Source organism: Peromyscus eremicus, chromosome 1 (genome assembly GCF_949786415.1).
Source record: "Peromyscus eremicus chromosome 1, PerEre_H2_v1, whole genome shotgun sequence".
NCBI classification, from domain to species: Eukaryota; Metazoa; Chordata; class Mammalia; order Rodentia; family Cricetidae; genus Peromyscus; species Peromyscus eremicus.
In genome coordinates this window covers 93805907-93823171 of record NC_081416.1, presented here as the reverse complement: position 1 = coordinate 93823171, position 17265 = coordinate 93805907, and the positions used below count along the sequence as shown (strand labels likewise).

Here is a 17265-nt window from a genome sequence, read left to right as displayed (position 1 = left end):
CTCCTGACTCAGCCTTCCTGTTCCCAGAATTCTCTTCTCTGCTTGTCCCACCTATACTTCCTGTCTGGCTACTCACCAATCAGCATTTTATTTATACAGAGCGATATCCACAGCACCTTTTCTTTTCTCTCCCCCTCCTTTCTTCCTTAAGGTTCTCTTCCTCTCTGTGTTACTCCCCTCCCCCTTTCCTCTTTTTTCTTTCTCTTTTACCTTTTGTTGGAGACAAGGTCTCACTTTCTCAGGCTCACCTCCAGTTTATATTTCTCTTTCCACAGCCTACTAAGTGTTGGATCCCAGCATGTGACACCACATCTGGCTCCTAATTATCACTTCAGGATCCCACATTTCAACATTATTATGTTAGGATTAGTTTTTATGTTTGTTTATTTTGTAGATAGTAACCCATGTAGCCTAGGTTGGCCTTGAACTCTCAGTGTAGCTGAGGATCCTCCTGCCTCCACTTCTGGAGTGCTGGGATTACAGACATGCACTATCAGAATTAATGCTGGGGATCAAACCTAGGGCTTGGTAGCACTTTACCAACTGAGCTACATCCCATCCTAGGATGAACTTTGGGGAAACCTTCAAACCATATGAACTCCCTCTGAGTTCTTGGTTTTCTGTTGGGACCTCCCTATGGCTTAGTATATGGTTACTTTGGGGAAAGCATTCTGTATGTGTGTAATTTAATGAAACATTCTGTAGTGAGGGGGAAACTTTGGTTTCTACATACTTTATCAAACTCTGATCTGTCATTACTCTGTCTGGTTGTGTCTGCTTGGTCTATTATTTCCCAACAGAGATGAGCTTGATTCTTGTTTTTATATATTGTGTGATTTGTTTTTCAGAATTATTTGCATAGGATTTATATATAGGAGCTCACAGAGTGAGATAGGCTGTAATTTTCCTTGGTAGTAATCAAGATGACTGAGGTATACAGTTCTGGGGTGGGTAAGGAGTCACAATTCACCATTTTCTCTAAAACTTGTCTGGGTACTCTGCCCTTATAAAGTAAGTTTCCTCTTTTCTAGGCTAAACTGAATAGTCTGTTAGATTAGCTAACTATTAGCTAACTGTTCTGAAATGTTTGATAGAATTAACTTGTAAAAGCATTTGGCTTACTCTTTCTCTGTCAAAAAGATTAGAGCAGCAAGACAGTTTCTTTATAGGATTATTGATGATTCTTGGTTTGTTATAGGATTATTGATACTTTTTATTTCTTTCTTGTGGCTGTTTTTAGAAGTTGGATCAAAGTACCTATTCTGATGTATGGTACACACAATTACACCCTTACACTCAAATATGCATGTGTTTACATATAACATCCATTACGGTATGCAGGTAATATACACTAATAAAAATTGTGTCATTAAACACTATTAACAAAATTCTATACTTCTGTTTTGTCTTGTCCTCAACAAGTATTTGAACATTAAGTTAAATAAATAAAATTAATTTATCTATATTAAGTTTGGATTTTACTTCTTAAAATTCTTGGCCTCTGTAGTCATCAGAAACCAACATTGGTTATTAGCTAAAGCAATAAGACTACTAAAGGAGATCAAGGAGGGCATACAAATTGGAAAGGAAGAAGTCAAAGTATTGCTATTTGTAGATGATATGATAGTATACATAAACAACCTCCAAAATTCTACCAAGGAGCTCCTACAGCTGATAAATACCTTTAGTGAAGTAGCTGGATACCAAGAAACCTAAAAAAAAAAAAAAAAAAAAAAAAAAAATAGTAGCCCTCCAATATACAAACGACAAATGGGTTGAAAAAGAAATTAGGAAAACAGCACCCTTCACCATAACAACAAATAATATAAAATATAAAATATCTTGGTGTAACTCTAACCAAGCAAGTTAAAGACCTGTATGGCAAGAACTTCAAGTCTTTGATGAAAGAAATTGAAGAAGATATCAGAAGATGGAAAGATCTCCCATGCTCGTGGATTAGTAGGATTAACATAGTAATAATGGCTATCTTACCAATAGCAATCTACATATTCAATGCAAGTCCCATCAAAATTCCAACACAGTTCTTTACAAACCTTGAAAGGATAATACTGAACTTCATATGGAAAAACAAACAAAAAAACCCAAGATAGCTAAAACAATCCTGTACTGTAGCTGAATTTTTCTGTGTCTCACCTGGTCCACAGTCAAGACAAATCTCTCTCATCTGCCAGTCCTGCAGCCGCTCAGACCCAAATAAACATACACAGGCTTACATTGTTTTTAAACTATGGACATGGCAGGTTTCTTGCTAGCTAGTTCTTATATCTTAAATTAACCCATTTCTATAAATCTATACTTTGCCATGTGGCTTGTGGCTCACCAGTATCTTTACATCTTGCTTCTCCTGGCAGCTTAGCAGTGTTTCCTCTCTCCATTTTTCCTTCCTCTGTCTCTAGTTAGAATGTCCCGTCTAACCTTATTCTGCCTCACCATTGGCCAAACAGCTTTATTTATCAACCAATCAGAGCAATGTATATTCGCAGCATACAGAATGACATCATCTATCATCTCCCCTTTTCTTTCTATTCAAAACAGACTATATCTAGTCTGTTTGTATTTGGCAAAATTAAAGAAGATATCCTATCCTACATTTGTGCATCTAAGGTTTCATATCTACCTTATCTCTTATCATAACCAAGGAAAACCATAATTATAATATCCTATCCTACATTTGTGAGTCTAAGGTTTCATATCTACCTTATCTCTTGTCATAACCAAGGAAAACCATAATTATAACTATCTAGTCTTCAACTACATCAAAGACCCCAGAATGATATAATCCCCCATCACTGTACAATAAAAGAACTTCTGGAGGTATCACCATCCCTGATTTCAAACTGTACTACAGAGCAGTAGTAATAAAAACCACATAGTATTGGCATAAAAATAGACAGACTGATCAATAGAACTGAATCAAGAACCCAGATATAAATCCACATACCTATGAACACCTGATTTTTGATAAAGAAGCCATAAATATACAATGGAAAAAAGAAAGCATCTTCAACAAATGGTGCTGGTCTAACTGGATGTCACCATGTTAAAGAATGCAAGTAGATACCTGATAGAAGAAGAAGTGGGAAGTACCATTGAAAGCACTGGCACAGGAAACAACTTCTGAACAGGACACCAGTAGCATAGATGCGAAGATCAACAATTAATAAAAGGGATCTCATGAAACTGAAAAACTTCTGTAAGACAAAGGACACAATAAAAAGTACAAAATGGCAGTCTACAGAATGGGTAAAGATCTTCACCAGCCTCACATCTGACAGAGAGCTGATTTCCAAAATATATAAAGAACTCAAGAAACTAGATATCAACAAACCCAAATAACCCAATTAAAAAATTGGGTACATATCAAAACAGAATTCTCAACAGAAGAATCTTTAATGCCCGAGAGACATTTAAGGAATTGTTCAACATCCTTAGCCATCAGGGAAATGCAAATCAAAATGACTCTGAGATTCCATCTTACACCTATCAGAATGGCCAAGATCAAAAGCACAAGGGACAGCTCATGCTTGTAAGGATATGTAGCAAGAGGAACACTTTTCCACTGTTGATGGGAGCGCAAACTTGTATAGCCACTTAGGAAATCAATATGGCAGTTTCTCAGAAAGTTGAGAATTGACCTACCTCAAGACCCAGCTATCCCACTCCTGAGCACATACCCAAAGGATGCTCTACCATACCACAAGGACACTTGCTCAACTATGTTCTTATCAGCTTTATTCATACTAACCAGAAACTGGAAACAACCTATATGTCTGTCAACCAAAGATGGATGAAGAAAATGTAGTACATTTATACAATGGAGTATTACTCAGCTGTTAAAAACAGTGACATCATAAAATTTGCAGGCAAATGGATAGAACTAGAAAAGATCATCCTGAATGAGGTAACCCAGACCCAGAAAGATAAACATGGTATGTACTCACTTATAGGTGAATATTAGCCATAAAGGATAACCACGCTACAGTCCACAGACTAAAGAAACTAAGTAAGAAGGAAGGCTCAAAGGGGGACACATGAATCTTACTATGAAGGGGAAATAGAATGACATTACAGGTGGATGGAAGGGAGGGGTCTGCTTGGGGGATAGACATGGAAACAGGAGGGATCAGGTGTGGGGAGGATGGGAATGTGTACTAGGAAAGGCAGCTGGAGTCAGGGGCATCTCTGCGATGAGCTAGAAACCTAGTGCAATGGAAATTCCTAGGAATCTATGAGGGTGAACCTAGCTAAGACTCCTAGCAGTGAGGGATATAGAGCCTGAATCAGCCATCCTCTGTAACCAGGCAAGACTTCAGTGGAGGGGTTGGGACTCCAACCCAGCCCCCAAACCTCTACCCTACAATTTGTCTACAAGGTACGCTGGTGTAAAGAAGCCACAGAGATTATAGGAGTTGCCAATTAGTGACTGATAGAGCTTGAGAACCACATCATGAGAGGGAGCCTACCCATGACACTGCCTGGAGGACCAGGATCCAGAGGTGGACAGCCCAGAGACCCAGGATTGTGCCAAACATGATTGGCAAAAAAAAAAAAAGTCAATGCTGCTATACTCATAGGTGGTTGTCTAGCCCATTGTCAACAGAGAGGCTTCACCCAGCAACTGTTGGAAACAGGTTCAGAGACCCACAGCCAAACATTAGTTGGACTTGGGGAATCCTGCAGAAGAGGGGGAGGAAGGATTGTAGGAGCCAGAGGGGTCAAGGACACCACAAGAAAACCCATAGAATCAACTAACCTGGGCTTCTAGGGGCTCACAGAGATTGAACCACCAACCAGAGAGCCTGCATGGGACTGACTTAAGCCCTCTGCACGTATGCTACAGTTGTGTAGCTTAGTCTACTTGTGGGACTTGTAACAATTGGAGCTGGGGCTGTCTCTGACTCTGTTACTTGCTTTTGGGACCTTTTCTTCCTACTGGGTTGCCTTGTCCAGCCTCAGTAGGACAGGAGGTGCCTAGCCTTATTGCAACTTGATATGCCATATCTGGCTGATATACATGGGAGGCCTGTTCTTTTCTGAAGATAATGGAGGAGGAGTGGATGGGTGCAGGGAAGGGAGGTTGCAGGGAGGGGAAACTGTGATCGGGCTGGAAAAAAAAAACAATTAATAAAAAAATAGAATGCTTAACAATATTTTTATGTGATTAAAAATTCTATACTTCTGTTTTGTCTTATCCTCAACAATTATTTGAACATTAAATTAAAATTACTATATATTAGATTTGGGTTTTGCTTCTTAAAATAAGAATTCTCAGCTAGCCTCTGTAGTCATCAGAAACTAGCATTGGTTGAGTGTAGCAGGAATCTTAGAAGGTCTTATTAATAAAAAAACAAACCTGGAGCAAGGTATTGGGGTGAATGCTGGAAGATCAGAGAAGCAGAACAAGCCACAGCTACCTCACCTCGCCAGTTCCTCAGCTGATCCTGTTTCCTCAGAGTGGAAGCCTCTGAGTCCTTATCCAATTGGGTCTCAGCTGAACTGCTTCTCAAAAGCCCGAAGTTTAACCAGCTAAAAGCTTCTAGATTCTGGTCTTCATGCCTTATACACCTTTCTGCTTTCTGCCATAACTCCCTGGGATTAAAGGCTCACTTTCTTGGATTAAAGGCGTGAGTCACCATGCTTGGCTGTATCCTTCAGAACACAGAGATCCAGGTAGATCTCTGCCTCTGGAATGCTAGGATTAAAGGCGTGAATGCCACCATTTTCTAGCCTCTGTGTCTAGTGGCTGTTCTGTTCTCTGACCCCAGATTAGTTTATTAGGGTGCACAATATTTTGGGCAACAAAAAAACCACCACAGTTGAGTGACCTTTCTAATGCAATAGTCTCCACTTTGGCTTCATTTTAGAATGCTGAGAACCTTTTCCTTACTCTAGATCATGTCTGAGACCAATGAAATTCAGCTCTCTGAAGTGTATCTGGAGTTGGCAAAACTCCCCTATGAATTCTGTAAGCATCCAAAGTTACAACCTTTGTGCTGATTTATATTCCCTATATAGGACTTCGTTATTCAAGATAATGTAATACTGTGTTCCCAGAGAGAGACACTTGGTTTTAGCACTTGAATATAAGTTGAATCACCTTTTTCTGAGAAATAATTCAAGAGGGAATCCTTTGCCATATACACAGGCATATCCAGGATTAAGGCACACATTCTCTTATTTGCTGTATGTGTTTTTTTATTTTGACATGTGGCTGTAATTTTGTTTAGGGAATATGCAGGGAATATGTGTGTCATGGGGCGTTGAGCCCTCTGGGAGATTGTGGCTTTGGCAGTGTTTAGCACACACTCTGGACCATTGTGTGTGTTGTGTACTGATTCTTTTTGGGGATTTTTAGGAAAGAATGCATGGTAGGCATTTGGCCTGCACTTGTGGTATGCAGAGACCTGTAGTTTGCGTTTCTCACAGTGTGTGGGTATGCAGGGCTTTACAGACGTGCCTGGGGCTCTGCACGTTTCTCTGCCATGGGTGAATTTTTTAGAGCCCCTCAATGAAACAGGTAATATTTATGGCTACTGTCTTTACGGACTTCACTCAGCTTACTGCTCTCACCCATTACAGAAGCCCCAGCTCTCATCCTGGGCCCTTCCTCTGTCTGTTCTTTTTTCTGAGATGTCCTAGAGTCAGTTTGAACTTATTTCACCATTCAGGTTTTTTTTTTCCCCCAGCCCCCAAGGTTTTAATTTTCTTTCGAGTACAGCTGTGAATTGGGAGGCTGTTTCAGCTTTTCTGCTTGTTCATTGTGAGTGAAGGGGACTCCTGGTAGTTTGGTCTGTCCACTTGCCAGGATATCCCCTCAGACTTTGCATGCTTTCCAACAGATCATGTGACCCAGCCACAGATCTCTGAGATTGTTTGAAAATATATCAGTTCTTCACTTGTACAATTACTGAGTGAAATAAAGGTCATCAGGGCACAAGGAGAGAATGTGTCCGTATTCACTCACTCCGAAAATGTTTAAAGAAGGGCTGGAGGGCTGAGGTGATGACTCAGCGAGTAAGTGTATGATGGGTAAGCATAAAGATTTGAGGTCGGATCTCCAGCACCCATGTAAAAGCCAGGCATAGTGCATGCACCTATAATTGCCGTCCTGGGTAGGGGTGGGGAGGTAGAGGGGCAGGTGGATGCTAGAGCTCACTGGCTGACCAGTCAAGTTGAAGTGGGAGCTCAAAAAAAGCAATAGAGGAACATATCCAGTGTTGATTTCTGGCTCACATATGAGCACACTTGATACATATATACATATATACATACACACATGTACCGCCCCTCCCCACACACAATTGAAATCTCTTGTGCTGGCACTGTGTAATATCCAGTATGGATTTAGAAAACATGTTTAAACCTGGAGTACCTATGCACAAGCTAAATGCCAAGTTGCAATCTCTCACTTATGAAAGTCATTGCCAACATTTAAAAAATTATTCTTTCTATCTATGTATATCTGTTTAAATATATATACATAGTAATTATATTTTCTTAAAATTTTTTTTGTTTGTTTGTTTTTGTTTTTTGTTTTTCAAATGTACTTTTATTTATTTACTTTCATTAGTTTAAATCCGGGAAGGGTACAGCATCACACGGATTCTGTGTCCGATGGCCTTTGTAGGAAGGTTGCTTTGGAATTTGGCACGAACCATGCCACTGTTTCCATGGGCCCGGGTTACTTTTCCCCAGATCACTCTGGTTTTGTTTGGTTTGCCTCCAGGTGTCACTGTGTTGTTTTTTGCTTTATACACATAAGCACATCTCTTGCCCAAGTAGAATTCAGTTTCATCTCGAGCATAAACACCTTCAATTTTAAGAAGAGCTGTATGCTCTCTCTGGTTCCGGAGACCTCGCTTATAGCCAGCAAAAATGGCCTTGCACCAAAGCCTTCCAGACATATTTGCCTTTTAGAAGTCCTGTTCCCAGCAGGCCTTCACCGGCGCCAAGATGGCGGAAAGAGCTAAAATTTTTTTTTAAATTATCTTTTGTGTATGGGTGTTTTGCCTACAGGTACATCTGTGTACCACATGCATGCTGTGCCCATGGAAGCCAGAAGAGGGCATCAGATCCCCTGGGACTGGAGTGTGATGGTTGTGAGGGGTCATATGAGTGTTGGGGATTGAACCAGGTCCACTGGGAGAGCAGCCAGTGCTTTTAACTACTGAGCCATCTCTTTACCCATTTAATGATATATTTTACAAATGAGTATAAGGCTTCATGTTTCTGGTTCTTTGGACAGTCATTTCTTTTATATATATATATATATACCTATATGAATTACACTTTTGAATGTTTTGGAATTAATGTAAATACTCACCTAGTTGGTGATATTTACCCCCATTTTTCCAGAATTAGCACACTATTGAGATCATTATTGTGTGTTTATCTTTGATGAACATCTGGTTGAATTTCCTTAGTTAGATTTGTAAAATTGGAATTGCTAGTTAAAAAGTATGAATATTTTTACAGTATCTGCCAAACTGCATATTACAAAGAATTGGGCCAGTTTTTATGTCTCTTAGCAGGCTCTGAGTATTCTGTGTGTGCTTGTCAACACTGATCATTGCATTTTCAACTTCAATTATTTTATTAGTGAAAAACTGAACTCCCATTTTTAAATGTTCCATGAACTATCCAGAAAACACTTTATTTCTATATTTTAATTTCTATTTGTGTTTTTGTAGGTGTCTCAGAGTTAGCTGTATAAAGCCCTATGCCTGTTTTGTGTGTAAGAAGTGAATTGGGACCTTTTTTTTCATCTGATTTATACCATGTCTCTTATATGAAGGATCTATTAATGTTTTATTATAATTGTTACAAGTAGTGTTTTCAGACTTGTTTTATGTAGCAGAAATTAATTTTACATAATAGGCATGCAGTGTTTTGTTATATTTTGCTCAGTTTTTCTTGTGTCTATCAAATCTTAATCTAACCCAATTTTCAGCTACTTTATACTCTTATACTTTAATATTTATATATAATACTCATCTCTCTAAATTTTATTTTTGTATGTGCTATGAAATACCCAACGGTCACATCATCACGTAAAATTAGTAAAAACCTCTGTATTTTCAGTCTCTTTCAGCCCAACTCAACATATACTTCACCTGTATGAAACTCTGCAGTTAGACTGTGTGGCGTGCAGGATGGCTCAGTGGGTAAAGCACCTGCTGTGCAAGCCCAAGGCCCTGAGCTCAGTCCCTGACCCACAGTGGAAGGAGAAAACCAGCACCCCAAAATTATCCTGACTGTTGCCCTAAATGCCACCTCCCTCTCCCTCTCCCTCTCCCTCTCCCTCTCCCTCTCCCTCTCCCTCTCCCTCTCCCTCTCCCTCTCCCTCTCCCTCTCCCTCTCCCTCTCCCTCTCCCTCTCCCTCTCCCTCTCCTCTCTCTCTCTCTCTCTCTCTCTCTCTCTCTCTCTCTCACACACACACACACACACACACACACACAATTTAATTTAAAAACAGAAAAAGAGTATGCATTCAGAACACAGAGGAATCATTACTGAGCAATTGTGTGGAGATTGGAGGGCTTGCTGAGTTTCTAACCGTTTTCTTCCCTGAGGTTTGGCTTGTGCAATTCCCAATCAGCTCTAAATTGGGTATGCAGGAGCCAGAAAGTGCTGAGCATACACCAGAGCATGGATACTCGTGCTGTCCCCTAGCTCTCCAGAGCCTGACTTGTTTGTGGATTGTGACCTATGATTCCTTCTGTCATGTATTTTCAAAAGGCAAACTGGCAATCAAATGCTTTGGTAATTGTTTCCTTCTGTGTGGATTTTTCCTTCCCAAACTGCTTGGCAAGGACTATGGTGGCTTCTCAAAATGTAAAGGGACCAGGAATTAGATGCCAGACCCATAGTGGCCCGTCAGCTCCCATTTTCCAGGATAATCCTAACTTTAGGTAGCTTACCCTATTGGCCTTAACAATCCAAATGCCCTAAAAAAAAAATCATCCTTTAACCTACGTTTTACAAAGTATTTCTTACAGCTGAAAGCACAGAATTCCTTTGTCAGACTCCGTGAGGTCAGTTTGGGCTTTTCTGTAGTTGAATGACAGGGTGTAGAAAGACACAAACAGTCCTATTTTAGACATACTAAATTAAAAGGAACTGACCCCACATCGCAGATCTCTGAGGAAATCCAGGCACTCATTTCTTTCTCTTTATCTATCCACTTGAGTATATGTGCAGTCATTTGCATGAATTGCATTTCAGTGTCTAGTGGGTGCTGGCAACTCAGCTATGCCTGGCACAGACTCTGTTCTCAGAGTCCATGCAGTCTGTCATGGGGAGATGGGCTGTGGCTGTGCATAGGAACTAATACAGTTTTAATACAGCAATCTCCCAATTACGGCACCCAGAAAGATTCTACTTCTCTGTAATCCATCACCAGAATGACTATAGTGATCCTTGTCCATAACTGTGGTCAGCTAACCCAACTCAGATCAGCTCTACCATTTGTTTCTTCATAATTCCATAATTGTGTGATACTGTTCCATAGGGATGGCTTGTCTGGATTTGGAGGACCCAGGATGTTTTCATTCACAAGTCTGTTACCACAGTGAGGTGACTGGTGACAGTTGGGGCTGTCTTTTCTACAGCATAGGTGGCCTTTGTTACAAGGTGATTGGCATTGGAGAGGAAGAGCAGGAGCTGTCAGTCCTCTTAAACCCCAGACCCAGCATTAGCCATGGTGTTCTAGTAATAGAAGTGACCAGGCCAGCCCAGGGAGAGGAATGCCCTTAAGTGAATGGGACGAGTTTGGAGTGGTCATCTGTGCAGTCTAACACTGACTTAAAAGAAAACAAATATATTTGTAAAAGCTAAAGAATTGGGTCATATTGATTTGGGTCACTGGTGAGGGCTGGCTGTATTTTATCAGTTGTCTTCATGTGCAAGCTTTGTATGTCAGGCTCAGTAGGCTGGATTCCCCTCTGATGGGCTTCTCTTCCTACCATTCCAGTTGAGAGTAAAGATGCTGCTGCCGTGTTTCCATGGTGAGGCAGGAATGATCCTCCAGCTCTTCTCCTCCACTTCTCACTGTCTTTGCTCTTAATAAAGTCACTGACTGTGTCATCCACTTTTCTTAACAAGATCTTCTCCTCCTTTTTGTTCCAGGCACTAAAACAGTTGCAGATATTAGTGATGGTACTTGTGAGCCTGGGTTGTCTTCTCCATCCTCCTGCATGAACTCTATACCAGTGCTCCATCTCATTGAGGACCTGAGACTGGCCCTGGAGATGTTGGCCCTTCCTCAGGAGAGAGAAGCCCTCTTGAGCCAAATCCCTGGCCCAACGGCTGCTTACATAAAGGAGTGGTTTGAGGACAGCTTGGTGAGTGTGGGTCCATAGCCTGATAAGGGAATTATGGGACACATAATTATGTAGCAATGGAATGTTTCCAACTGCTTTCCCAAAGAGATGGGCAGGTCAATGTGTGGGGAATTCATATTACCTGGGAATGGGTAAGATAAGGAGCTAGCTCATTGAGGTCAACTGGGATGTAGCCATTGGAGGGTAGAGGAAGGATGCTGGGAAGCCAGAGAAGGAATGATAGGGAATGAAGGAGGGTGCACTATTTCAGCCACCTAAGCTCAATTTGAGGAAAAAGGCTGGGGCACAGTCTTTAAATGCTAGACTCCTGCAGACCTGTTCAGAATTAGAAAATGTGCAGAGGTAGGAGGTAGGAACACAACATCAAATTGGGAGGGAAAGGTTGATCTTAGAAGTTGAGACATCCTTATCCATAAATCATGTCATTTATGACTAAACAGCCTCCATTCCAGATGTCCTAACCTCCTTTCTGTTCTAGAAGGATCTGTCAGTGCATCTCATGCCTTCGTCAACACTGAATAGTTAGTTCCTCATTATCTCCATTACATGTGTTATTCAGTATTTTCATTATATAAGCTGTCTACCTGTATCATGTACCTGTACCAAGGTCGTAGGCAGTATAATGGTTTCCCAAAGATGCCTTTGTAACAATGGCCAGGATCTGTGAATATGTCTGTGATCTTAAACATGAAGGGGAAGTAGGAACAGTTTCAAATAAACTAACCTGAAAAATAGAGAGCACAGCTTCGGCTGTTCAGGTAGGCCCAGTGTAATTACAAGAGTCCTTATAAACACATCCTGTTCTGTCCTCTAAGTTCTTTTATGAGTCTCCAGGGCCTTATTTTTGCTGGCTCCCTTTCAGCTTCGTCTAGAAGTTTACCATCACAGAGCCGGGAGATTAATTGTCAGTTCTTTCTGAATACAAGTCCTGTCTGTCCATACTTCAGCAGTTTCTTGTCTTTCTTCTTCACTGTACAGTTTACAACGAACATAAGTGTCCCTTGATCATCTTAAATGGCTGTACTGTCACTTACGTTACAGTCTTTCTGATACTGTCACTTAGATTATTTTAAGTCTTTCACCATATGTGACTATCGATTTCTGATGTAGAATTTTCCAGCAGTATAATTGCAGAGATCAACTAGGGTCATCATTTAAAATATAAAATGTCCAATTAAATTTGATTTTAGGTAAACAGTGAATAACAATAATCAAGTATGCCCCAAGCAGTTGGCTAAACCTGGCAGTCATAATCCAAGAATGTTAATATCTTTAAGCCTTTGATATATTTTTCCAAATCTCTTTTCAGAAGAATTTCATTGTCTTTATTTTCTTTTTTTTGTTGTTGTCTTTTTGTTTTTTCAAGACAGGGTTTCTCTGTGTAGCTTTGCGCCTTTCCTGGAACTTGCTATGGAGACCAGGCTGGCCTCGAACTCACAGAGATCCACCTGCCTCTGCCTCCTGGGTGCTGGGATTAAAGGCGTGTGCCACCACCGCCTGGGCCATTGTCTTTATTTTCATTGGCCAAGTTAGAAGCAAGTCTATTCCATGTTATCCTGACATCAGAAATAAACACCAAGATTAAAAAATGGCTTTAGCAGTTTCATAAGGGAAATTATTTTACTGCTGTTTTTGTACATTTCTTTCTTTAGTGAGAAGGCTCAACTTTTTATTAGCTTATTAGTATTCTCTATAGTTTCTAAATTTTTAATCTCATGCCCGCATGAAAAAAATCCATATATATACATGATCACATATGAATTTTTTTTGTTAATGTAGTTAAATTATCAAAGTGAGGTGTTCAAATGGAGGAATTGAAAGGATAAGTCCAAAAACAGTTCTAAATTTTCTTCCCACACAACTTTGCTATCGCCTTAACCTCTTGGACAGGGCTATTCTACTCTCTGTTCACCTCCTTGTACTCATTGTTCTATAGGTGTTTTGGTGTTACCATATTGAAATGACCTATTTTATTTAGACAGATTTTTTTTAAGTGCTGTGCTTTTCAAACCATAGGGTTTTAGAAGGTTTTAGTTATTAACTTCATCACTCATAACTGTTGGGGTCCCTTCTCTTCCTCATAGCCCTACAGAGGCCTGACTTAACCTCACTTCAGATAACTGTTAGACACCTGTTCCTCCCTCCAGTAGGTTCATGGTTTGACTTCCATGTGACTGTTCACTTAAATTCATCAGTATTTTTAATGAGTGGCATAAAAAAAGTTGATGTAACTTTTAAAATATTTTGGGGGAATACATTAAAAATAATTTGTTCTAAATGCAGTCGATGTGTTGCTTGGGGAAGGAAGCATCTTGTGTTCTCAGATTTGCACAGTTTTTAGGGGCTGATTATTTACAATGATTGTAGAATCTGCTCTTTAAGACAGATTTCCCTAAAAGCTATTTATTGCATTCATAAATCTTTTAGAGTAATTATGCCCATCAGCCACATATGAATGGTGTACTTTTCAGGGGTCAGAAGTTCATATAAACATTCCAAGAAACCAGAGCTGCATGTTAATGGTTTGATTCTGAGCAGAAATGACCTGTCTGCATTTCAGGTCTGGCTGACCTAAAGACAGTTTACACTCTGGCTTTACACACATTCCACACTAGGTCTTCCCTGTACAGCCACAAAATTCAGAGCAGTGAACAATTCCGTGAGTGCTTTAGATTGGTTCTTTCAGAGAAAAACTTGCCACACAACTTTTGGTCTATTTTTCACAAGCAGCTTGTGAAAAAATGTAGACTTTAGATCAGGCACTAAACTACCTTAAAGTGATTCACTAAAGTTTAAAAAGCTTTGCTTTAATCACTGAGACTCCACTTGATTTTATTTTAAGATTTCTTTTTGTATAGTTAGGGTCTATGTAATCCTTGCTGGTCTGGAACTTGTGATGTAGACCAGGATGGCCTTGAATTCATAGAAATATGCCTGCTCTGCCTCCTGAAAGCTGGGACTAAAGGTGTGTGCCATCACACCCAGGTTTTGTTGTTGTTGTTGTTTTGTGTGTGTGTGTGTGTGTGTGTGTGTGTGTATGCTCTTAGGTGGATTAGGATTGGAGTTGGAATGAGAGAGGTAATTTGAGGGACAAGGTAAGACTGATACATGCCTCCTGCTCAACTCAGGCTGTGCATCATGTGTGTGTTTGTACCATTCTCTCCTGCAGACAGACTGACTCTGTCACACGCCTCAGAGTTCCTATTTTGTTGGAACAATTAGCCTGACATGGTCCATCTCTGTCTGATAACATCACCATCTTTTTTACTTTCTTCAACAAAGCAGTGCCAATAGTAGGGTTTGGACTAGAAAAGTGGAGAGAGGCTGGGCATGCCCTTCTAAAGTCACCGGCTCTAGATGACTTCAAAAGCCCTGACTCCTCCCATCTTCCTGTCCCACCATGTCTCAGGGCTGGATTTTCCTTAGTTGTATCCTCCATCCATGGCTGATGGAGCTCAAGGACCTTGTCTTCACATAGACACAACTATATAGCTCTGTTCAGAGTTGATCAGTTTCTTCTTATTCTTCTGAAGAGTATGTCCATTTTTATTTATTTTTGATTAAGGGTGGAGATGTTTTTCTGAATCCCTCCAGCAGACTTCCCATTAGTACAGTGGCCAGGATGCTGCTGAAGCATCAGAAGAAGCTGAGAAAGAAAAATAGGGCATTAGACCAAGAACAAATTGGGTAACCCTCATCAAGAAATCCAAAAGTTTCAGTTATGGAGCATTTTGGATTTCAGGTGTTTTGAAATCTTATTTCACTTTTCTTGATTAGGGATGCTTGACCAGTAAATTCTGTGTAAATAATAAAAAGAAATCCTTTTTTTAAAAAAGCAAAATCTAAAACAACTAAAATACTGCCAGTCCTAAGCATTTCAGACAAGAGCAATTAATTTACCCTCCATTGTCTTCAGTTAGTCATAAGTAGTCCAAGGTGAGCTGAGGCCTGACTTGGAGGGATGGCTGCTGTCAGAAAGGAAAAGAGTAGAGGGAAAGAATGGCCTCTAGGCAGACATCCCCAAATGTCTATGACAAATACGCATGCATGCATGCACGCACGCACACACATGTTTATTCTTTTAGTTAACCAACAAGTCATTTCTGTCTTTCCTTTTTATATTTTATTTTTGATACAAGTTTTTATGATAAGTATGTACCACCACATCTAGTTTTAGGTGATGTTGGTTATTAGACCCAGAACCTGGTTCATACTAGCAAGTTATTTGCCAACTGAGCTGTATCCCCAGTACCCTCCTCCATTAAAACAATCAAACAAAACCTCAAATCCCAAAGAATCTCATTGGCTTGCTAAATAACTTTGGAGCTATATCCTCCAGGCACATAAAAATACTAGGAGCCAATGAAATAGAAATGTAGAACTTGAAACAATTATATTTATTTGTGAGTGCCTGTGTGCTTGTTTATGTGTAAGAGTGCGCATGTGCCATAGCATGCATGTGGAGGTCAGGGAACAACCTTGGGCAGTGATTTTCACCTTTTGTCTTGTTTCTAAGACAGGATCTTTCTTGCTTGTCACCGGCTGAATACCCCAGGCTTTCTGACCTATAAGCTAAAAAGGGATTCTCTTTTCTCTTCTGCCTCCCCATCTCACCAGAGATGTGCTCTGATTACAGATGCATACCAGATCCGGCCGTTACATAGGTTCTGGGACTCTGAACTCAGGTCATCAGGCTTGCACAGAAAGTATTTTTACTCCCCTGATCCATGTCCCTGATCCAAATGTAAAACTTCAACAGAGCTGTAGATTAGCTCCTGTTTTGTCAAATGACACTTGCTAAGAATCAATGAACTCTGGCCAGAGAGGAAGGGTTGTGTCATGGGACGTGTAGTCTCCTGCCGCTGTCCTTCAGGGATACTAGCTCTCCAGACACCATAGGGTCCCTAAGATAAAGGGGCTTGCTAGCATGTAGCGTTGTGTGTGGGGGAGTGACTGCTAGTTAGAATAGGACCAATTCACTGGAGCTGGGCCTGCCTTTCCTTTATGGCTTAGATGGAGAGGGCGTTCCTGGTCCTGCTGCATCAGAGTGGACAACTGGGTATGTTTGAATGTAGGGCTTGTTCTCTTCCTGTTGGGTCTCACCAAGGCTGAAACACAGCTGTAGCAACATGGCCAGCAGGAGCCTTGTTGGCCAGACTGCCAGGGTTACCTCCAAGAGTAACATAACAGACCTGCTCAAGATTAATGAATACTGAGCTGTAAGTTTCTAGAGCTCTCTGGCCTAGACTCTTGGCAAGAAGTGGGTTGGGAAGTGGGCTCCAGGTCTGGAAGGGCATGTGTAGAACTCTCTGACCGGGATTTGTCTCTGGGGGTCTCAGTGAAACAAGGAGCAAGAGGTTTGGATTTCCTTGGAGTCCATGTCTGAATTCTGGACCTACTTGTGGAAAGCTGATTGACAAGGCTTTTGTACAAGGAATTTCTTGGAGTCTGAGGCATGTTGAAGCTGTCTGCAGAGAGCTTTAAGTGAGATGCTCCCAGCTATCCTCTAGACAACAGAAATGTTACCTTCAAGAGATAGGATTGTAGTCCTTTATGTTTGGTGGACAGTGTGAAGCTGGGCTCAGTGCTCACAGAAGATGCAGCCAGGACCTGCAGCTGTAATTTGAACAATTTGTCTTATGATGGAAATTGAGCTGATTTTCAGATAGGGCACCTTCCTTTTCTCTATGCTGTGGTGAGGTACAAGTTGATGCCCCTCAGGAAGATGGGGCTATAAGAGCTCCTAAGCCTCACCAGACGGTCCTGAAGCCAAGAAAGAAGATGTTCCTTGGAGACTTGAGGTACTACCACAGGCAGGAAAGGCTTGGTATCACTCGGGCTGCTCCTGGGACTCTTGGCTGTGCCTCAAGAGAGCTTTCTTGTGGTCTGCAAGGGGCTTGTC

General features: G+C 40.9%; 2 protein-coding genes across 2 annotated transcripts in view; one reads left to right on the top strand and one right to left on the bottom strand.

Moving 5' to 3' along the window:
* Ppfibp2 (PPFIA binding protein 2) overlaps window positions 1-17265 on the top strand; it is a 165843-nt gene that overhangs the window by 56736 nt on the left and 91842 nt on the right. The window contains 1 exon segment of the mRNA XM_059269181.1: window positions 11149-11363. Coding sequence (XP_059125164.1) covers window positions 11149-11363 — 215 coding nt within the window.
* Window positions 7566-7981, bottom strand: LOC131915859 (large ribosomal subunit protein eL33-like). Its single transcript, XM_059269169.1, has one exon. It carries the CDS (start codon window positions 7923-7925, stop codon window positions 7593-7595), a length of 333 nt encoding a protein of 110 aa, XP_059125152.1. The 5' UTR covers window positions 7926-7981; the 3' UTR covers window positions 7566-7592.